The sequence below is a fragment of the Mandrillus leucophaeus genome, unplaced genomic scaffold (genome assembly GCF_000951045.1).
Source record: "Mandrillus leucophaeus isolate KB7577 unplaced genomic scaffold, Mleu.le_1.0 Scaffold57, whole genome shotgun sequence".
In the NCBI taxonomy this organism is placed as follows: domain Eukaryota; kingdom Metazoa; phylum Chordata; class Mammalia; order Primates; family Cercopithecidae; genus Mandrillus; species Mandrillus leucophaeus.
This window is the reverse complement of record NW_012106141.1, coordinates 932,795-956,378: the sequence shown is the minus strand read 5'-3', so window position 1 is coordinate 956,378 and position 23,584 is coordinate 932,795. Positions and strand designations below refer to the sequence as shown.

General features: G+C 38.0%; 1 protein-coding gene and 1 long non-coding RNA gene across 2 annotated transcripts in view; one reads left to right on the top strand and one right to left on the bottom strand.

Annotated features, from left to right (window-relative positions):
- Window positions 1-23,584, top strand: part of PTPRG (protein tyrosine phosphatase, receptor type, G) — a 602,014-nt gene that overhangs the window by 553,656 nt on the left and 24,774 nt on the right. Inside the window, exons 14-18 of the mRNA XM_011998353.1 lie at window positions 8,752-8,843; window positions 16,728-16,824; window positions 21,333-21,415; window positions 21,608-21,742; window positions 22,920-23,054. Of these exons, the coding sequence (XP_011853743.1) occupies window positions 8,752-8,843; window positions 16,728-16,824; window positions 21,333-21,415; window positions 21,608-21,742; window positions 22,920-23,054 (542 nt within the window). The remainder of the gene's footprint in view (window positions 1-8,751; window positions 8,844-16,727; window positions 16,825-21,332; window positions 21,416-21,607; window positions 21,743-22,919; window positions 23,055-23,584) is intronic.
- Window positions 15,767-23,584, bottom strand: part of LOC105552650 — a 55,095-nt gene continuing 47,277 nt past the window's right edge. Inside the window, exons 4-5 of the long non-coding RNA XR_001008049.1 lie at window positions 17,205-18,101; window positions 15,767-17,157 (exon numbers count right to left, since the gene is read on the bottom strand). This is a non-coding gene — a long non-coding RNA (uncharacterized LOC105552650). The remainder of the gene's footprint in view (window positions 17,158-17,204; window positions 18,102-23,584) is intronic.

The following is a 23,584-nucleotide window of genomic DNA, read 5'->3' as shown; positions in this document are numbered from 1 at the left end:
CATTCTCCTGCCTCAGCCTCCCGAGTAGCTGGGACTACAGGCGCCCGCCACCTCGCCCGGCTAGTTTTTTTGTATTTTTTTAGTAGAGACGGGGTTTCACTGTGTTAGCCAGGATGGTCTCGATCTTCTGACCTTGTGATCCACCCGTCTCGACCTCCCAAAGTGTTGGGATTACAGGCTTGAGCCACCGCGCCCGGCCAATTGTTCTTATTTCTAAAAATAATGAGACTTATAGAGCTCCTATGAAGTATTTATTCTACCCAATCAATCTCAGTTGTATTTTATCCCTGCTCAAAACCTAAATAACAATAATACTGGGCCCCAGATCTGTCAAATTATTTTACCACTTGGGCTCTTCACACTCTATAATTGATTTTTTTAAAAAGATATTTGTAGACAACAGACATAACGAGTAAACTGAATCATTATACTAGCTAAAAATATGTGCAACAGGGTGAAGTTGAAAATTTAAGTACCAAGCTGTTGTAAAAATAGAGCTCCAGGGTCGTCACTGTGGAATATGCAATACACTGTGTTCCCAGAGCCAATTTTACAGTTAGCCTCTTAAAAAATCATTATCTAATAATTATTGAGCATTTACCAACAAAGTATATTATGTTTATTTTCACTACAGTCCTATAGAGACAGGTACAGGTTGATGCCCCCATTTTCTGGATGAAGAAACTGAGGTTCAGAGACATTTTTTTAATTGTCCAAGGTTACAGAGCTAAGCAGTGGAGCTAACACTGGAATTATCTCTGTGACTTCAAAGCACAGATGCTTATAAATGGCTCTGCCACCTCTTGGCATACGACTGTGACAGTTTTGATATCTCAAGACTTCAGACTCCTCATTCGGATATTGCTTCATTAAGTCCAGGCATTTTCAAATATATGTGAATATTCTCTTTAGTTTTTTCTGAGTTCTTGATCATTAACTTCTCTCACTAGCACTGACCATTTGGTTTTCCATTAGATTCTCTTTCATCCTCCTGGAGGGAAATTCATAATTCTTGGGTTGACATTTTCCCCATATTAAAAAATCTCCCCTCATCTCTGTTCTCTACTTATTTTTATTCTTTTCCTTCCTGAAAGACTCAACTCAGCAAAACATCCATTCCCTGCACAAAAATAGGTCTGTATGATTTAAATGACTTAGGAAACAAGTCACAGCCATGTTGAATGTTGAACAAATTTAGACACTAACTCAGCAACTTTGGTTGATTCTGCTGTGGCTAAAATTCATAAATAAATAGCTTGTATCTTTAAATCCCAAAGCATACATGGAATTGGTAAGTTATACTAACTTTTGGAAACTATTATAAAATAGGTAAATGATTAAGGAAAGCTTTGCTAACCCTTTGATACTCATCCCTTTGAGAGAGCAGTTTATAGGAATTTTTGAAGAATTTTGAATGATCAATTTTACTAATTCTAACAGGAATTTAGGATATTCAGTGTGTTCTTCTGATTTAGTATAGCAAAGACAGTCTTTTAAGAATGAGGACTTTTTTTTTCCCCCCTGGTCTCACCTAACACTTACGCAAAATGTGGAAATGCTAGACAGAGACTGAATATATATGGTGGCTGAGGTTAATTAGCCATGTTAGAAAAAACTCAAAATGCAAGAGTATTTATCCAGCTTGAAAGAAGTGCTTTTGAGGTTGGCTTCCAATCACTATAAAGGTAGTATCAATTCTTTTATCAGATAGATTTTGAATGATTAGTGCCTGTTCCATGCATGACATATGGGAAAAGCAGGAGCAGGAGAGAGAAGTTAAACTGTGACTTCTGCAGGAGAATGAAAGGGGCTCAGACTCAATATATTTCACTGAGGGTTTTTCAAAAGAAAATGTTCCCTGGTTACTGGTTTCCCATTGTTTTGGTGTGAGGATAAAGCATAACTGAATGCAGTAACCCAGCTGTCAGTCCCCTCATATGCTTTCCATCTTCTAAAATACTGAAGTGGTCACAAAATGCTGTCTTTAAGATCCATAATATTCTTAACACTGACAAGTACTTATAAAAATCTAGTGACTCAGGAATATTCTTTTGAAAAAAACGAATAATATCGCAGTTATTAATGAAGCATTCACTACATTATATTATTCTTTTAGACTTTCATTATATATAAACTTTAAAAAATCAGAACTTAGCTCATGAAATTAACCTGTTACAGAGCATATTGAAAGGGCTTTTCTAAATACGGCACTGTCAGACACAAGTGTCCTTACAAATGCTTTTCTCTGGAAATTAGAAAATCTAACTTTCTAATAAGAGCATTACAAAACAAAATGTTGCTGCTAACCAGTAGCTTAGAAATTCAGAAATGATTCATGCCTTTCCAGCAGTTAAAATACATCTTAATAATTTGAAGGTCACTGGCTTCAGCAGGGTGCCAGAATATAAAGGGGTTTTAAACATGCAGTTTAAAACCCTTGGGATTAAACCAACCTTGTTGGCATATTTTATTTATACAGAGATTATCTCCAAAGGAGATTCATTGGTCTTTTGACTATAATGAAGCCCTTTCTTTATTGACTGCATTGTGTCATAAATGAAAAGAGATTTCTTTTTATGGCAGGAAATAAAATGTTCCAACCTCCACAACACTCCATGCATCCTAAGAGTGTGATTTAGACAAAAATCTTTTTGTTGTGTCCTAACTCAGGAAATCTTGATAATGTCCTTTTATTTCATATTTGCTTTATCTCCCTAAGTTGACACAAAGGTATTACCAAACACCGTGAAAGGCCTGAACTTGGCCTCTGAGAGACTGAGAGGGCATACAGGAGGGGCAGGGGGCTGAATTCCTGAAAATGAGGTCTATCCACTAGAGGTATGGTTAACACTACCTGATCACAGGCCAGTTGTTGGAGCAGGGTGAAGGGAAGGGGGTGGGTAAGGTCTGAGCTGCACTGATTTGAGCCAAGTACTATGCTAGGGCTCTGTATGTTTTCTCTGCCCATGGAGATTTGGTTGCAATTCAGGATAGGGTTGAGAGATCTGCCAAGGGTTAAATGAACTTTACAGGGATTGCTCATAGAGTGGGTGACTTAAGGACCTCTGGAATCTTAATGGTATTTATATAAATACCCACACACTTCCAGAGTAAGCAAGAAGGGGTATTTTATTAAATAGACCTTAAGTCAATCAACTGCAGCAGCTAAGCATCTTGTCAGGAAGGTAAATGCCATAACATTTTATCTACCTGGCATCATCAAGGTGACCAGTCTACCAGTGTGAATTTTCCAGGTACTGAAGCTTACCCTCAAAGCCAAAGAATATCATTTCAATACTTTTTGTTGAAAAGTTTCTTTTAAATGTAAGCTCTAGGGAGGTAATATAATAAGGAAGAACCCAGGCTTTGGAGTCAGCCTGGCCCTATTACTTGATAATGACAGTAGCCTTGGGCAAGCTCCTTGGTCTCTTTTAGCCAGTTTCCTCACCTAGAAAATTAGAGTAATCGGCCGGGCGCGGTGGCTCACGCCTGTAATCCCAACACTTTGGGAGGCGGAGGTGGGCGGATAACGAGGTTGGGAGATCGAGGCCACGGTGAAACCCTGTCTCTACTAAAACTACAAAAAAAAAAAAATTAGCCAGTCGCGGTGGCGGGTGCCTGTAGTCCCAGCTACTCGGGAGGCTGAGGCAGGAGAATGGCGTGAACCCAGGAGGCAGAGCTTGCAATGAGCCAAGATCGCACTACTGCACTCCAGCCTGGGCGACAGAGCTAGACTCCGTCTCAAAAAAAAAAAAAGAAAATTAGAGTAATCACAGCCCCTAGAACATAGGGTTGTGCATGTAAAGCAAGTAGCACCTAACAAATCATAGATATGAAATGTTTACTAAATGCCAGGCACTCTTATAAGTACTTGTGTTACCTTGTTTACTTTTCATAATAATCTATGAATTAAGTACTCTTACTCCCATTTTACAGATGAGGAAAGGGAATCAGAGAAGTGGAGTCTTGCAGTCTGGCTCTGGCTTTTCCACTCATACCATTGCCTCTGGTTTCCTGATTGACAGGAAGCATCCCATCACTGGTGGCTGATAAGAATCACAGATACTCAGTTTTACTGAGTTACATGCTAATAGTCTTACCAGGAGCAGTGTACTCAGGCTGGGCCCTCTGTGCGGCTCCTCCCTATGGTGTATGTTCAGGGACAGCTTTGGCTGCTGCTTTTTCCTTTCTAACATCAAATAAAAAAACTATGGGCAAGAAAGCTAACTGTTTCTCTTTTTATTGATCTGTTATTCCTTAAGATTAAGAGAAAGCAAATTTGGCATATATGAGTAGGTTAGAGGCATAAAGTATTGGTGATTTCCCTCTAACAGTTCTGAAGATAGATGCAAGTACAGCAGATACATAACTGTAGATTTTGGAAACAGCTTTATGTTCGAATGCATTGTTCTTTATTGCCTACAGTGCTGCATTTGAGGTCAGCGTTATCTCAGCTTTCGTGTTTTCTTCTCAGTAGAAGTTGCCCTCATCAGTTCACTCTCTTCTGAGGCTCTGCTTTTGGTACCTACAGACCTAATTTCAAGCTTCATCAAAAGTACATAAGAAGGTTTTGTTGTGAATTTAACAAAATAAAAGACCAGTTATGTACATAATTTAATTCTAACCACCAAAAGCTAAAATCTGGGAACTTAAGGGTAAATAATATTTAATAACAATAAGCCCACTTCTTCAGGTACTGATTCTCTGTGTCAGTCATTTTATAATTGAGTGATTTAGTGATAATGGTAGTGGTCCCACTTTTGCCTAGTTTAAACCTTTGGTATCTTAAAATTTTGTAAGTACAAATAGCAGCTGAGTACAGTGGTTCATGCCTATAATCTCAGTGCTTTGGGAGGCAGAGGCAGAAGGATCACTCGAGCCCAAGAGTTTGAGACTAGCCTGGGGAACATAGCGAGACCTCATCTCTACAAAAAATATAAGCCAGGTGTGGTGGCATGGGCCTGTAGTCTTAGCTACTCAGGAGGCTGAGGTGGAAGGATTGCTTGAGGCTAGGAGTTCAAGACCAGCCTGGACAACACAGCAAGACTCCATCTCTTTAAATTAGCCAGGCATGGTGGGATGGAACTATACCTAGCTACTTAGGAGGCTGGGGTGAGAGGATTACTTGAGCTCAGGAGTTTGAGGCTGCAGTGAGCTACAATTGAGCAACTGTACTCCAGCCAGCCTGGGTAACAGAGACTGCCTTAAAAAAAAAAAAAAAAAAAAAAAAAAAAAAAAAAAAAAAAAAAAAAAAAAAAAAAAAAAAAAAAAATTAACACAAAATTATCAAGTGATATTTACCAGATTAACCAAGATACTAAGAATTAAAAAGTTTAATTTCTTGTTATTCCTTGAACTTGTAGTGCTTTGAGAATGAAGACAAATAGTATATTACAGTACACAGGAATACAGTCTTTGGGTTCAGTGGACCTGGGTTCAAATCTTAGCTCTGCCACTTAACTGAGTCTTTGGACAAGTTGCCTCGGTTTCCTTATGTGTACTGTGAGAATAATCACGTTCCCTTCATCTGGTTCTTACAGAGATAAATGTGTGAAAAACATTTAGCACAGTCCCTGGTAACCAGTAAGGGCTTAATAAATAGTGGTTTTCCTGTCATTCTACCAACTTTATCATTATCCTGCTTTTATTATACCATAATAATCTCCCATTTAATCTTCAGTCACTGAAAACATCTTCACTTTGATTCCAGCCCCTTTTTTTCCTTTATGCTTCTCCCACCACTACCACTACCTTAGTGACATTTATTCTCACTGAAGTCATCAAACCCATCCTTTTAATGGCACTTGTAGTCTTTACCACATAATTACACTGTTCTTGCGCTCCCTTGTGTTCATCTCTTCACCAACACAAATGTCCTTGAGCAGAAACCATCTCTCTAATATCTGGCTGAGTACTAGGTGCTCAGAAACGGCTTCATCCAGGGGTTTCCCATTCTCTGAGCCAGAGCAGTTTTATCTAGGGTCTGCAGCCAGCTTCTGCCATTCTAAACTTTTTTCAAGTGCAAGATGCATATGAAAAGAGTACCCATTTCTTGGCATACATGTTAATACATATAAAGGACACAGAAAGTGCCTGGCCTAGTTAGTGCTGCTAATATTCTCTGCAATCTTTAATGAAACTCAAGACATTTAGGTGGGGATAACATGTTTTGGATGAATGTCTTCTTAAAACACACAGGACCTTTCCAGATAAAAATTGAGCAGATTAGGCCTCTGATGCTGTCCTAATTGCTTGGCCTTCTGCTAGTTACATTGATTTTATAATCATCTGGCTCATGTTGAGAGAATGTAATAGAAAAATTATGACAGGAGAATGATTAGAATAATTAGTCATAGCCTTATATTCATCTCAATATAAAGAACAGAGATTTATGACTCCTCAGCTATTTATCTTGATTGCAGGGCAAATGCTGTATTATCTGGGTAGCTGACAGTGGTCAGTACGGCATGCATCTGTATTTATATCCGCCTGTCTGGTACTTTTGTGACATTACTGGTGGTGCCTGGAAACCCAGAGGGTGTGGTTAGGCATCCTTGGATAAAGATGCAAATTGGAGAGACTAGTGAGTCATATATTTCCATGATTATCATACTGAGCTCTGCTGGATTTTTGCTGCTTCTAGCCACAGTGGCAGCAGGCATACTGATTTCTGGCCATGTGTGTGACATTAGCTTGGATATTACAGTTGAGCACTTTGCAGGAAAAAACAATAAGCAGTTAACCTGAAAGCATTTCTTTTAATGATGTGAGGTGGGCTACGCCTTTAAAATGCTGTGGTTTTTACCTTACAGAGTAAAACAGTTATAAAGCTGACATATTTTTTCTTATTTTGAACTAGAGTCCGTGTTCTTAATCACAGCACTGTAAGTTCTCGGGAATCTAAAATTCTAAACTATCATTATCGTATAAATGTTGCCTTCAACCTATTACTCTACTAAATATGTCACTCTGCCCTTGAAAACAGTGTTGTATCTGTCATTTCTAAGTAAATGAAAGTCCTATATACTAGAGTGATTCTGCGGTTAGGTTGTGTCCCATCTCACCCATTTTGCCTCTTGTTTGAAAATGAGTTTATTCTTGGGCTAATCATTTAGAGACTCTCCAGCTTTGTACATAGTAACCCTTTTGTCAACTTGAGATCATTTTCATTGCCACTGATCATTATTGTAGAATTTGCTTACTTCTAAACATTTTAAATGGAGTGATCAGATAATTTTGGAAATTTTTCTTGAACTGTGCATTCTGCTAAATATTCTGGAGAAACATTTTGGCTCCGCTTACTCTGTTAATGCTGGTTACATCATGAGAGCTATAGATTTGTTGGGCATGCAAAATGATTGCATATTCATGAACATCTTCAATTCTGAAATATTTGTAAATAACTTGGCAATTTTTTTCATAAGGTTGCCTATTAACACGATTAGGACTTTAATTGTTCACACAGAAAGAATTTGTACTTACAGAGCACCACCTATTTGATAAGTAACATTTCTATGCTAAGCAACTTGGATTATGAACATATAAGTCACCTTCCTAAAACAAAGTATAAGAGATGCTATTTTCCGCTTAAGAATGATTCAAGTTTGAAAATGTCAATAGATGCAAAAAGCCACCCTAGAGCTTTGCTCTCTCGAAAGAAAGAAGAGAAGGAATGACATAGTCAATGTTAACTGTCACCAGATGAAGAGAAATCAGATTGTCAGGCCTGGATCTATAAAATTCTTGCCAAAGTAGGACCTCATTTACACATACAGATCTTCATACCCTTTGCTAAGAAAAGCATCTGTGGCAGTTTAGATGTTTGTGCGTTTGCCAAAGATCTTTCACTCTGAATAAAGTAAATGTCATGTCTGTTGTTTATCTCAAATTCAGCAGAGTATTTTTAAAAGGAAATATTTGTGGGGGAGGGTCGAGGGAGAAGGGAAGAAGGAGGTTGGGGAGCTCCAGTTAGCTGGGTGTGGCTATTTTATAGCAGTACTCAAGTATCATGATAAATAAGCTTAAAACATACTTTGGGTTTATGAACTGAAAGTCTCCTTTTGAAGTGACAACACAAAATAAATGGGAATGTGGAGTCTTCCTGAATCTATACCTAGTCTGTCAACACCAAAAAAATCCAGTTAATTCAGTCAAACTGATTATTTGGCATCATGTAGACACAGCTGTCTTGAGCTAAAATTTTGAACACTTAAAGATAGATGGCATTGTACCCAGAGCCAGCTGGTACAATGGCATCTATCTATAATTGTGTATAAATGATTGCTTAAAAGTTAAAAGATTGGAAATAGAACTTAATCGCTCAAAGTTCAAGCTGGACCCCATTGAACAGCAATAAAAAAAAAAAAAAAAAAAAAAAAAAAAAAAAACCCCTGGTGTGATAAAATTTCTTGGCAAATGGGTACCCTTGATAAATTCACACTTCGGGTTAAGAGTATGCTGTGGTAATTTAACTATGTAAATTGCCTTGAATATAAAAAGTAAAGGGAATTCTCTATGTACCTTTTTTTTAAAAACCGTATTTAACCTGGCTTGTCGGCATTTGAAGTCATAATGAGATCCTAATGTAAAATAAATCCTGAGACTTTTCTTCAGGACATCTATTTTGTGTGATACAATTATTTTGTGCTTTGCAGAAATCAACTATTTGTCTTAAGGATGCTTTGCTTTATCAGTGTAATTTGTTTTATGGAAGTATTCTATGTAATTTTGAATATTATTTTATTCCCCCAGATGACATGGAAGCCATTCCTGTCAAACAGTTTGTCAAACACATCGGTGAGCTCTATTCTAATAACCAGCATGGGTTCTCCGAGGATTTTGAGGTATGTTTCATAGCTGGAAGTTAACTTCCAGAAACTTAACTCTTACTTTACGCAGATTTTTGTAAGCTTGAACTGAATTCATTCCAAGCATAACAAAACAATAACTGTGGAAAGTGGAGTTTTTTCTTTTCATCTATAATTTTAATAGGCATTCTTTTCCAAATAAAATTTAGGTGAAAGGGGAGTTGATTGTACCTGTCCTGAACATGCACTTCTACAAAAGAACTAACTTAGTGATAGAAAAGCAAACTGGTAGGGATTGCTTTCCAGGTTCTTGCTTCATCTAATTCTAACTGGGAACAGCAATCATAATACAAGGCTCCCTAATTCCACGTCTTTTCTGCAATGCACATGGTGTAGTGAAGATAGCAGGTTTGGTGTCTGAGAAACTGGATGCTGGATTCATCAGTAGTGAGCTTCATAATCCTTGGGCCAATCACCTCATCTCGGGTTCCCAGTTTTCCCGTTTTTAAAAAATGGCACCAATGTCACCTACATTGTAAAGTCGTTGGAGAAAATAAATGATTAACATCTTTGAAAGTGCTGAGTTGATTGTTAAGAACCATGCAAAGGTTGACTGTTGTTGTTTTCATGATTATTAATCCTTGGAGAGAAGACTTGGGTTAACACAGCCTTCTGATTTTAAGAACTGGTGTGTAGGAAACAAGGTAGAGAGAGGCATGTACCACCCTGCCAACTCTGGGTTCCGTGCCAGTTCAGCAGTGACAGGGTGTCAATGAGGAGCTATTAAACAGACTGCCCTTTTCTTCACTGAGGCGCTTAACTAAGGCACATCTCTGGCAGCAAGAGTTGTGTCGAGGAGGCCAAGTTTTCATGGCAGCTCAGCTGTCTTCTAGCTTTGTGGGTAAGTCGGTTCCTTTCTCTGTCTCATTTCTACTTTAAAATGGAAATAATGATGATGATGTTAACCTACCCATCTCTTTCAACAAAATTGGTTGCAGGGCAAAATGAAGTAATGGAAGGTAAGCACTTTAAGATCATCTAGGAATCATACAGCTGGAAGGTGCAGTTACCTTGAATGAACAATGAGAAATAAAAACAGGATGAAAAGCCACTGTCTATGCAAATTTGGAATCCCAAAAGGCTATCATAAAGGCAATTATATTGATGACTTGTTTTAAATTAAGTCTTTCTCTTAGTTTTTTGTTAGTTTTTGTTGTTTTGAGCAGAATGAAAACAAAGGTGGTAGAAAGAACCTCTGATTTATTCTGTGAAGTCATATGTTTTATGGAACCAACAAAAGCATGTCAAGTATTTAATGCCATTAGATGCTTACTAAAAAAGGTGCCTATTCAACTACAAAGAACATGGTTTAAGTCAAACATTTTGTATTCATGAGGACAGCAAATGTGTGTGGTGTTAAAGTGATTTAGTTCAATTGACTGTTGGCTGGATGACTGAGCAAGAATATTGAGGCATTAAACAATGTTGATGGTATTCAGGACAAACATTTATCCTCTAGAGAGCCGAATTTGATCAGGATGATCAAATGCAACTCCAGTTTCTCAATTATTTATGATTTGAGACCCCAGTGCTATTCATCACAGCTGGTTTTGACACCATTTAATTATTCAAAATAATCAGCTACACCTCTGTAAACTTGATCTGACTTAAAATGGGCTTTGCTGCATCAAAATCAAGCTTCCTAACAAATCCTGGGCATCTGTACCCTATTTCTGTCCTAAAAAACATATACTGCAGCTAAAAGCTTTAATCACCTACATTGAACTTTATAGCTTAAATAGTATTAGCTGATACTTATGGGAGTGGAATGGGGAGGGCAGGCAGGAAGGTGAAATGACTGTTGTCATTTCACAATCTGTTCAGGTTTGAAAGGTTTAAAATCAGCTGTTCAGAATAGGAAGAAAATGCTTTCTTCTAAAAAGAACAGCAATGTAGCAACGTAAAAGGGAGAGTAAGAAAATAGAAAAAGCTCACCAATATTACTGTAACCTTATAATTAGGTGAAAATTTGAAGTATTTTTAAAAGAGTAGTATTCCTTTTGGGTAACTGCTAAAAGGGAAAACTGGTAATAGGCTACATAAGAAGCTATTATGACTATTTTATAATCAGATAGTAACAGGCTTTATAAGAAAGGATAGAAAAAGATTTTGTGTAATTAAAAACAAAATTTTATTATGGTAAGAGAGTTAAGGTAATCCCAGTCTCAGATTTCCAGACCCATTTACCTGGAATAATGATAGCTAGCATTTAGTAGTTAGCACTGTGCATGGATCATTCTATTTCCTGACGTAGGTGCTATCTTATTGTCCCCATTTTACTGATGACAAAACTACCCATGAGAAAACTGAGGCTGTGGGTGGCTACATTTTGAAATGGCAGCAGCAGGGTTTAAGACCAGGGTATCCGACTTGAACTCATATGGTTCACCTTGACACCATCCAGACTCTCATTAAAGTAGTGTCCTGGGCCACAGTGGCTCACATCTGTAATCCCAATGCTTTGGGAGACCAAGGCGGGAGGATCACTTGAGACCAGGAGTTCCCAACCAGCCTGGACAACACAGCAAGACTCCGTCTCTACAAAAAAAAATTTTTTTTTAATTAGCCAGGTGTGGTGATGCACAACTGTCGTCCTAGCTCTTCAGAGGCTGAGGCAGGAGGATCATTTGAGCCCAGGATATTGAGGCTGCAGTGAGCTATGACTGCACCACTGCACTCCAGCCTGAGCGACAAAGCAAGACCCTGTCTCAGGAAAAAAAAACACCAAAAAGCCAGAGTAATGTCCTGTAATGAGCCAAGGTCAGAAGGAGAAATAAGCAAGCTTGCAAGTGACTAGCACTGATAGTGCCACAGTGCCTTAACAATACAAAAAGGTGGGGAGAGCAGCCAAATTACGAACCACCCCCCAACTAGGAGTATTAGCTGCCCATTACATGATCTTTATGGTCTCAAGCCTTCTAAGATAGCTGAGAGTGTGACTTATAAAAATCGTATCCAACATGCAGGCCTAAAATTAGTCTTAAAATGATGAAAAATACAATTGAAAAGTTAACAACTGGACATTAAGAGGAGCTAAAACAACCCGTCTAACAGTTACTGATGATCTGCCATTCTCTGGACATAATATAAGATACAAATATGAATTAGAGTCCTTGCCCTCAAAGAGTTCAATCTGGTATTGGGGGAGGCCAGAGTGTACACAACCAAAACAGAAACAGGACAAAGCAAAATAAGTGCTATTGTACAGGCATAAAGTTCTGAAGAAGTGCAAAGGAGAAAGGCACCTATGTATTTTCATTGGAGATTTCAGCAAAAATTCTCTCCCATCATGTTTAAACATCTCGGAAGTAAAAAGTTGGTGAATAACTATCATAGTTTCAGAACTGTACTGCTTGGCGAATGAGAAAAACAATTCACTGGTAATTTTGACTCTGTCTAGAAGTGTTGCTGTAATGTAAGCCAGCTTTTTGTTCTTGTCAGATAAATTCTAGAGACCGTGAAAAGTGGCATCATACAGTATTTGCAGTCACTAGAAACAACGTCAGTCCTTTTCTTGTGATAGCGTTGGATGACACCATTCCCTTGGCTACCTGAGCTAACTTTAACCTCACTGTCCTTCCCAGGGAGTTGTTTCCCAGAGTAGTATTAAAAGATTGACAGACTCTTCTTCAGCCCCCACAAACATAATGCAGAAGGCTTCCAAAAGACCAGTGCTAGCATACTATTTCAAAAGGAAGGCACTCCAAAGCTCCATGAGTCAGAAGAATTAACAGGCAGGGACTGGGAGAATCAGAAGTCTAAAGGAGTGCAGGATGAGGCCAAAGGTCCACAGCCCCTTGACAAGATCCTTTGGGGGACTGTCTCTATTACAGTTAACCAGTTGTGCTAAATTTAGGCTAGTTCATCTTAAATCAAAAGAACAAAGCTTTGTCCACCTGAGCCCATGCTCTGAGGGACCAGTGGCCACAATCACTTTAGGGAATGAAGGGAGATGTCCAGGGCTGCTGATGACATATAATAGGGAAGTCTCTGGTCAGAGGTATAATGCTGCACCGACTGCTGCCTGCAAGAGGTCAGAAAATGAGCCTGTAGGCAGGGCTGTCCATTCTTTTGGCTTCCCTGGGCCACATTGTAAGAAGAAATGTCTTGGGCCACACATAAAATACACTAATGACAGCTGATGAGCTAAAAAAATTGCAACAAACAAAACTCAATGTTTTAAGAAAGTTTACAAATTTGTGTTGGGCTGCTTTCAAAGCCATCCTGGGCCGCATGTGGCCCGTGGGCCATGGGTTGGATAAGCTTGTTGTAGAGTTAGTTTCCTAAGCCTTTTCGAGAAAAATGCCAGTTTGAGTCTTAAATATCTTAAGAAAAACATTTTTAAACGGTTATGAGATCTCACACTTGTTTAAGATTTTGGTGAAGAGGGAGATAAAAGGGAGACAGCCAGATTTCATGAAAAATAATTCTTATGTTAGAGATCAGCTACAGGATAATAATGCTGTGTTATACCCTCCAAAGATGGGTTAGTTTTCTGGGGGGCAAATGCAGTCATTTTAGATAAAGATACATGGATTTGGATAGAGGAAGAGAACAGGCATTCTTACCAAGGTAAATGGCAATAAAGCAAAGAGCAGGAAATCAAATGGTCTTTTCAAAGGGTATGGAGTTAATATTGTCTGGGATTGGGAAGGGAGGGGAAGATAAGATGGGACCTTGAAAGCCTGGCTAAGGGAATGTGGAATCTCTCCACACATTTCTGAGGAAGGGAATAATGAAGTCAGCACAGCGTTCGAAGAAAATCAGTCTGGCAGCAATTTAAACCCTGAGCAGAAGAGAGTAGGGGCTGAAAGTTGCAGTGTAACCAGCACCTGTCAAAGGCCAGTTCTGTGTCCGACACTGTACATGCACTGGGTCACTCCATGACCTAAACCCATGAGTCTTCTGTAGAACAGTCTCTTTACCACAATTGTAGGCTGCCTGAACTCAGGCACTAAGAATGTTACCCCTACTTGGTCTAATATTTAGTAACCAGATCCAAATAATTTATTCTCAGCTACCTTTTTGGAACTGAGAAATCGGAAAGATTTCTAGATGTTTTATTGCATTATTTTTTTGAATTGAGCCACAGTATAGTAGGGCAGTAGGTCTTTAAGTGCTCTTTAAACAGCCTCTTGCATCAATGACTCTAGGTAGGAAGTGAGTTAGCCTACATCACCTCCCTAAAATTCTCGGTATATCAAATTTTAGGGTTTGTTCAGTCTTTGATTTTTTGCTTTATTTTAAACCTGTTTTCTGTTGGCCTTCTCCTATGCTTATGTGCCTGTAAAGATTCAAACTGTTCGTTTTGAGAATTCTAGCTTTGTTATATAGAGAGTAAAATATAAACAAGCTTAAACTATCAGAGTTCTGAATAGGTAAATTTACAATGCCTACTCCATTGGCCAGTGTCTCTTTAAAGGGTTTTTAACACCTATTAAAATCATGTTAATGTTGAAATGGCAGTTCTGATGGAGAAAAGCCACTCCAGGATCAGATGATATTATCAGCATCTAAATGAGCCAGGCAGTACTGCAAGGAATTACAGATCACATTATTATCTACATGACAAAATTAGAAGACCTCAGGCAAACCCCATGGGTTCTAATAAAATCAGATTTGACAATATTTATTACAATTTTTTGTTTCTGTCATTCATATAATTGGAAAAGTGAAATAGAGGCAACAGATCAGATAAAGGGTTTTAGATAACAAAAAGTTTGATTGGCCATATTGAATGACAGCTTTAAACAATACTGACAGCTGCTCCCAAGCAGTCTTAGTCAATTGCATTATATTAGAAAAGAGGCTCCAACTTCAGTCCATAGCTAGGGTGGTCAGATCTATACAACAGGAAAAAAACATCAATAAACAAAGTAAATCTCAGACTAAGGTACTAAAAGCCACAATCTCTCAGCATAAGATAGCTGAACAACTCAACCCTGAAGAAGTACATGCCAAAGGTGTGACCTTCAAAACCTGAAAACAAAAGAATAACTTGTTTCAGCCGGGCGCGGTGGCTCAAGCCTGTAATCCCAGCACTTTGGGAGGCCGAGACGGGCGGATCACAAGGTCAGGAGATCGAGACCATCCTGGCTAACACGGTGAAACCCCGTCTCTACTAAAAAATACCAAAAAAAAACTAGCCGGGTGAGGTGGCGGGCGCCTGTGGTCCCAGCTACTCGGGAGGCTGAGGCAGGAGAATGGCATAAACCCGGGAGGCGGAGCTTGCAGTGAGCTGAGATCCGGCCACTGCACTCCAGCCCGGGCGACAGAGCGAGACTCCGTCTCAAAAAAAAAAAAAAAAGAAAAAAAACTTGTTTCAAATCCATTTTCAAAAGTTATCTGCCTTGAAACTCTTCAAAAGAGCATGCCTCGGGTCTTATAAGGCAGTTTCAAAAGGCAGGTCCCAATATTCTAAGTTTGGCTGGCATTGCTCATTTCTTATGTAGACTGATTTGTGATCACACTTTATTATCTCATTTTAGGGAAGAGCCAAAGGATGGCCTTAAAGCTCCTTAAACCAATGTTTTCCAAACCATAGGTTATAAACTATGTTAGAACAGAAAATATTGGAGTTTAGTACGAGTAGGGAATGGGTAAAAACTGTCATGAAACACACTTTCCCCGAAAGGTGGATTGAATTAATGCCTGTGGGGCTTTTTTTTTTTTTTTTTTTTTTTTTAATGGACAGCTAGGAAGGACTATAATTATGGAAACTTCAATTTACAGTGTCCAACAATTGGAAAGTCATTGAATACTGTTTCTTTCAACAGATAGAAACTCTTTGCTTTTATACCTTAAATTCTTTGAGTACAGTAACTTCCTCCTTCTAGAGAAGAAGTGTACTTCTCCCTAGGCCGTACTTTGTGAAAATAAAAGACAACCCAGTTCATTGTTTTCATTATGTTTAATGTAAATACTATGGAAAACATCCATAATTGCTAGGCAACTCCTTTGTGAAAAAAAGTCTGCATGCTTCTAAACTCTGCTACATCTGTTCTGTGTAAAACATTTCTCCTGATAATGTTGTGTTACTTTGCTCAGGCTCCGTGTAGCAGCTGTGCACTGCTAATGACTTCCTTATTAGTTAGCTCCAGTACTTTCTTGGGTTTGAAGCATATAGTATAGAAAAATTTGGCTTTTCAGCAATGTTGTATTAGGCTAATAGATGATGTTTATATCCACGGCCAAGGTAGGATAACAGCATTATTTCTGCTACTGCTATTTTTCCAAAGAAGGATAACTTTTAAAATATTAGAGTTCACAAATAATTTGTCAAGACTGTATATATGAGATATAACCATTAGTTGGGGTATTATTAGGGTTATTTCACCACTGAGTCTTTAAAGTCAGTGCACCCTCACAATGATAAAATGAGGCTGTAAGGCCTCTAAGCATATTGCAAATCATGGTAGAGATTATACTTCTTAAATTCCCTTTCTTTAAGACTCGGGTAAATTTTTTCAACTGTCTAAAGCCTTCCTCTGTTCTGTGCTCCCATCAGAGCTTTATCAGACCTCTTTTCTGTTCATCATGGTTGACTATTTTTTTGAATATTTTTCTCACCCATAGACTGGGTGAGAATATTCAAAAAGAGATATTGTTTAACATCCCAGGGACCACGTCAAAATCGAGAATAAAGTAGATGATTGATGAAATAGTAAAGAATGAAATCTTTATACCTTCACATTCTTCATAAACTTGTTATAAATATATTAATAATTATATCCAAAGTTGGGATTGGGGAGGTAATGGTGGCTGTGGCTAGGGAGTAAGTAAATACTTTATGCCTTTAAATATATATGGTGTTCCTTTGTTTCTAACCTGTGTCTATAATCTTGCTGTTTTCTTCACTAGGAAGTCCAGCGCTGTACTGCTGATATGAACATCACTGCAGAACATTCCAATCATCCAGAAAACAAGCACAAAAACAGATACATCAACATTTTAGCATGTGAGTAATAAACTTTAAACTGTCTTCAACTGCGAGGAAATTAAATTTTCATGCTAGATATAAGCTGAAAGCCAAGCAATCAGAAGCAGGATGCCAAGAAAGAATGGTACTTGCAAGCTAACCTCTCATTAGCCCATCTTCAACAGTGTAGAAGTAGGGACATTTTCTTCCCCCTTAGCCTTTCATTAGGCTGTCAGAGCTCAGAGAGCTTAATAAGGTGACTGAAAGAAAATGTTTGGAGCTTCACTATTTTCACATGAAGCGATGTCATATCAGATGTTGGGAGCCAAAATTTGAATGTCACTTGGTTATATTGACATTGTCTGTAAGGGCCTAATTTTTTACCCCCCACTTAAAAGACCGGTGTGATAGTAAGGGGCCAAATATTTTAATATGAATGAAAATATTGGGAATTGAATCAAGCAAGCTGAATTTCAAAGCATTCTTTCAAAAACTACATAATTGGTTTGTACCTTAAATGATGAGCCTCCAGGCCTTTTGGTCCATGTGCTTACCCCTATCTATCACATTTCCATGGTCAGGAATATTCTGTAGGTTAGGGACTCAAACAAATGGACATTCTTCATACAGAGCCTCAAGGAATACCCTAGGAGCACAAGCTACTTCTATGGCTAGAAGACCACACGTGGGGCTTGGCTCACTGGCATATAATATATGCTTTGATACTAAGGGTAGGGGCATAGATATTTATAGTTAACATATATTATGGTAAGGACTACATTGCAGAGAATTGTATATAATAGTGCATTTAAATTGGACCACTTAAAACTTGAACACTACTGTATAATGTTTTCTTAAAGTTTTAGTGAAATATAATTCACATACCATATGAAATTTACCCATTTAAGGCCGGGCACAGTGGCTCGCACCTGTTTAATCCCAGCACTTTCGGAGGCCGAGGCAGGTGGACCACTTGAGGCCAGGAGTACAAGACCAGCCTGGCCAACATGCCAAAACCCTGTCTACAAAAAATACTAAAGTTGGCCGGGCACGGTGGCTCAGGCCTGTAATCGCAGCACTTTGGGAGGCCGAGGCGGGCGGATCACGAGGTCAAAAGATCGAGACCATCCTGGCTAACACGGTGAAACCCTGTCTCTACTAAAAATACAAAAAATTAGCCAGGTGTGATGGTGGGCGCCTGTAGTCCCAGCTACTCGGGAGGCTGAGGCAGGAGAATGACGTGAACCCAGGAGGCGGAGCTTGCAGTGAGCCGAGATCGTGCCACTGCACTCCAGCCTGGGCGACAGAGAGAGACTCTGGAAAAAAAAAAAATACTAAAGTTAATGCGGTGTGGTGGCATGCGCCTGTAGTCCCAGCTACTGGAGAGGCACAAGAACACAAGAATCACTTGAACCCAGGAGGTAGAGGTTGCTGTGAGCCAAGATTGTGCCACTGCACTCCAGTCTGGGGAGCAGAGCAAGACCTTGTCTCAAAAAAAAGAAAAAAAAATTACCTAAAGAATACAACTCAGTGAGGTTTTAGTATATTCATTCACAGAGTTGTATGATCATCACCACAATCTAATTTTAGAACATTTTTTGCACCTCAGCAAGAAACCTGTTAGCAGGCACTCCCAATTCTTCCTTCTCTCCAGCACTTAAAAACCCTATATCTACTTTCTGTCTCTGTGGTTTTGCATATTCTGGACATTTCATATAAATAGATTCATACTATATGTGACCTTTTGTGTCTGGCTTCTTTAATTTAGCATAATGATTTCAACATTCATCCATGTTGTACCATATATCAGTACTTCATTCCCTTTTATGGCTGAATAATACTCTAATGTGTGGATATACAGGATTTTGTCTGTTCATCATTTGATGGACATTTGTTTATTTTCTGCTTCTCAGCTAGTATGAATGATACTGCTATGAACATTCATGTACAAGTCTTTATGTAGACAGATATTTTCAGTTCTTTTTTGTGTATACCTAGGAGTACAATTGCTAGATTATATGATAATTCTATGTTTAAAATTTTGAGGAACTATCAAACTCTTTTCCAAAGTGGCTATTCATTTTACATTCCCACCAACAATATATAAAGGGTCCAATGTTTCCACATCCTCACCAACTTTTACTGTTTAAAAAAAAAAGAATAACAGCCTTCCTAATGGATATGAAGTGGTATCCTATTATAGTTTTGATTTGCATCTCCCCAGTTATTAGTGATGTTGAGCATCTTTTCATGCTTATTGGTCATTTGTATAACTTGTTTGGAGAAATATCTAATCAGATCCTGTACCATTTTTTAACTGGCTTACTTTTGTCTTTCGTTGAGTTGTAAGACTTCTTTACATATTCTGGATACAGATCATTTATTGAATATACAGTTTGCAACTATTTTCTCATTCTGTGCATTGTCTTTTCACTTTCTTAATGTGAGTTATCTAAATTTGTTCCTCTTTTTCAAGATTGTTTTGGCTATTCTTTCCACAGTTGTTTCTGAACTATACTATTGTGCTGCTTTTGTTAAATTTATTCCTAAGTATTTTATTCCATTTGATGCTAATGTAAATGAAATTGTTTACTTAGTTTTATTTTTGGATTGCTCATTGCTAGTGTATATGAATATAATTGTAGGTTGTATCCTACAACCTTGCTGAATCCATCGTTTCTAGTAGTTATTTTTGGTTGATTCCTTGAATTTCCATATACACGATGTCCTCTATAAACAAAGATAGTTTTACTTCTAAATGAAATGTTACAAAAACTCCAGCTTACTTTTGAATAGGATTGATTGTTCTACTTTTCTGAAAAAATGAACTGGTTTAAAAAGGCAGGGGCGAACAAGGAAGAAAGTCAAACCTCTTCCCAGTCTTTGGATTGACTTTGGCAGTATTTGTCGGCCAACTCACTCAATCAAGGCTCACCACTGCTGTGACTATGAGGATTTGTCTATCCAGATATACCTCCTTTCTAACCAGAGAAATCAGGCAAGGATATATACACATCTGTGCCTTATACATACATACACACACACACACCATTCTCTCCACCACAGTATCCTTTACTTCGAATGGCAAACATTACTTACTGCCTTGGTAAAAGTATTGTGGCAGAAAAGGAGGAGAAAATCAAAGCAACTAATGTGTGATGTGCCCAAAGGTCATGGTGTTTTGCTAGAAAACCATCATCTCTGGTTAAATGTGAACTGCACTTCCACAACTTCATTTGTGATTTTACTTTCACAATTTCAAATTAGATGTAATTTTATTTTTAAACATTCAGGGAGTTAGGTTTTGGTGTTCTCTTGGCCACTCAGATTCTGGGCACATTGCCTGCCTTCATCTACCCCTATATTAATGCCTTTATATAGCTAAGAATAGCATAGAAATATAATAGAAACAAGTAAAATCAGACTGTGAATGAGCCAGACACATGATGTATGAAAAACCTTCTCTCAGATTCATCACAACTTTCAAGGTATATGTGGGTGTCACCAAATCACCTCCAAAATTGATCTATTAATGTCTTATTTGTCAGTCTAAGAAATAACAATATACAGCTAATGGCTACTAAGGCATAACAGTTTGGATCCAGATGCCTTAGGAGAAATTTTTCCTTTGGGGCCTGTTTATATCAAGCAACACCTGTTTCATGTCAACTCTAAACTGAAAGTTTGTCAGAACAACAAAAGCAGTTCACAGTTCCAAAAACATAGAGGGCTCTCAAAAATTGCTTGATATATTCTGAGGTCAGTAATGCCTATGCTGATCCACTCATTGGACTTCTTTTTCAACTAGACTTTTATGATAATGACTATAAACAGAAACATAAATTGGGTTTTGCCCATTCTGTTTCTACCTAGGGAAAATTATGACCTCAGCTTCCTTCTACTTATTTTGCTATCCTAAAAAAAGCAAGCTCACTCTGTTGGGCAACTAGATACACATATCATGCATCACCTCCCTACCAACTTTTGTTCATTAACTGAGGTTGAGTGGATCCTAAAATCTGAACATTAACTTCAGATTCCTATAATGCGATTACTCTTAACAAAAGCTCTGGTTTCCTCAATTACTTAGGTTCTGTCAGGGTAGCAGGTAATTCAAGTGAATTAGCAATGGAATTGCCTGAAACTATTAATACATGTTTTGGACTTAATAGATCAGTCACCCTTTTATATTTGTATTAATGGGGAGGGAACACGGGCATAGGGCATAATCAAAGCCCTTTGAACTTGGCTTTAAAATGCAGAACAAGCAAATACCTTTGAACTTGGCTTTAAAATATAGAATAAGGAAATTTTGGAGGACTACAATTTGAAATGGTTTTACATGAGTTTGCATTCTAAGAGCAGGAGATGTAGGAGTGGCTCTATATTTTGGGATGGGTTTGCTCTATTTAGTTGTTCTGCCAAAAGTTTTCTCAGACTACCTTGGGAGATGTCATGTTACCTGATTGCCTTGTGTTGTGCTTGAGAATGGTGCTAGTCTCTGAATTACACATTTTATTTCTGCTTTTTTTTCTTATCTTCTATAGATGATCACAGTAGGGTGAAGTTAAGACCTTTACCAGGAAAAGACTCTAAGCACAGCGACTACATTAATGCAAACTATGTTGATGTAAGTCAGAACTGTTATTATAAACCTGTTTCTGGAAATTGAAGACTGCAGCAGAAACTGTTTAATGTATTTTAATACTGTACAGAGCTTTCACTAAAAACAAAGCCCATTCAATATGGAAAGCATTTGAATTATTTACTGGTCTTCTGTGATAACAGCTTTCATCTTACTTTGTGCTGTGTCATTTTGAAGGGTTACAACAAAGCAAAAGCCTACATTGCCACCCAAGGACCTTTGAAGTCTACATTTGAAGATTTCTGGAGGATGATTTGGGAACAAAACACTGGAATCATTGTGATGATTACGAACCTTGTGGAAAAAGGAAGAGTAAGAGCCTCTTGACTCACTACCTTAATAATGCACCTTCATTCAAACAATACTTGTGGAATACTTGCTTTAGGGTAGGAACTTAACAAGGTATAAAGAGCTACGGAAATTAAAAGTGTTCTTTCTGCTCTACCTTGCTTATGATTCAGTAGGAAAGAGAGCTTAAGGCATTATAAGAGTAAATGTGATGATAGAGATGAGTGGAATGCTACAAAATGAATCAATGTATCCTCTGTATATTCCTCTGTACAGAGATTTTTTAAAGGAGCTAATACTTGAACAATGATTAGGAGGAATTACACGGGCTAAAAAGAGAAGGAAAGGGTGTTCTAAGTACAGGGGACAGACAGAACAGTAAACAGGGAAGTTGAAAGAAGCATGGTGTAAACAAGGAACTACTAATAGTTAAGATTGGCAGAAGCAAAAATTGCCTAAACAGTTTGACCATCATTAAGAGGACCTTTTTAAAAAATGATTAATGCTGTAGAATTTATTGGATTATGAGTTTACATTAGATGATGCTAATTTAGGCTGGAATAAAAGCTACACTTCAAGGAATCACCACACTGGGTTGACAGGTGCAGCCAACCACTATGGCACACGATTACCTATGTAACAAACCTGCACATCTTGCACATGTACCCCAAAACTAAAAATTAAAAATTAAAAACAAAAAAATAGATAAGTAAAAGAAGCTACGCTTCAGGTTCCCTGCTCAAAATCACCACTGCTTCATGTTGTAGAGTCCCTGTTTTATTTTTGGTGATCCAAGTTACAACTAGAAGAGTCTCACAGTTAGAAGAGAACCTTCCATGAATCCAACCCAGCCTTCCAGCCTTCCAAATGATACTTAAGCTCCCTTTATAACAAACCCTACCCACATTTCTTACAGGTCAGACATAGAGGTTTCTTTCTTGGTCCCTTTTAAAAATGCATTATATATTGAAAGGTGATCATAAATACTACGCCCATTTCTCACATGGTCTTACACAAACTTATCCCAAGCCATCAGCCTTGTCAGAGGTCACACCTGCCTTTAAGCAGTTCAACTCATGTATTCCTTTTTCAGTCAAATGGCAATCTCACCTGTGTTTTAACATTGTCGTTTGAAATTACATTATCAATAGAATTGTGACATAGATTGCAGTTATACTTTACAACTTTTTTCTTTCTGCAGCGAAAATGTGATCAGTATTGGCCAACAGAGAATAGTGAGGAGTATGGAAACATTATTGTCACGCTGAAGAGCACAAAAGTACATGCCTGCTACACTGTTCGTCGTTTTTCAGTCAGAAATACAAAAGTGAAAAAGGTATGGAATGAATTGGGTAGGCTGTCAGGACATCTCCTTTTTATGCTTGTATGAAAATTACTGTACAACCAAGGCCAAATCTCGTAACAAACTTTGTTTCTAAAAAGTATTTTTAAAACATTTTTTCATAACTCTTTTGATTGACATCAGTGTATGGTGTGAAAGGTATTGGCAAAGCATATAATAGAATTTAACTGGCCTGATTGAGCTAATCTTTAATCTCTACATGAACAGCCTTCATTTAAAAAAAAAAATCATACTCTTAGGTTTTGGTAATACTCAGCATATATGGCAGCATCTGTTTGATTTAGCTTTTTTATTCCAATTTTCTGACAGATATAAAGCATTGTTTCCCAAAGTGTGTTCCAAGGAATACTTGTCCTGTAAGATTCTTGTAAACAGCAGATTCTGCTGTTCAAGAATGGGAAATGAATGCTACATAATATATATCTCACCACCATTTTAGAAATTTACAGCGAACATAAGTGACCAGAGCACTGATGTTAACAATAATACCTTTTTCTATAGAA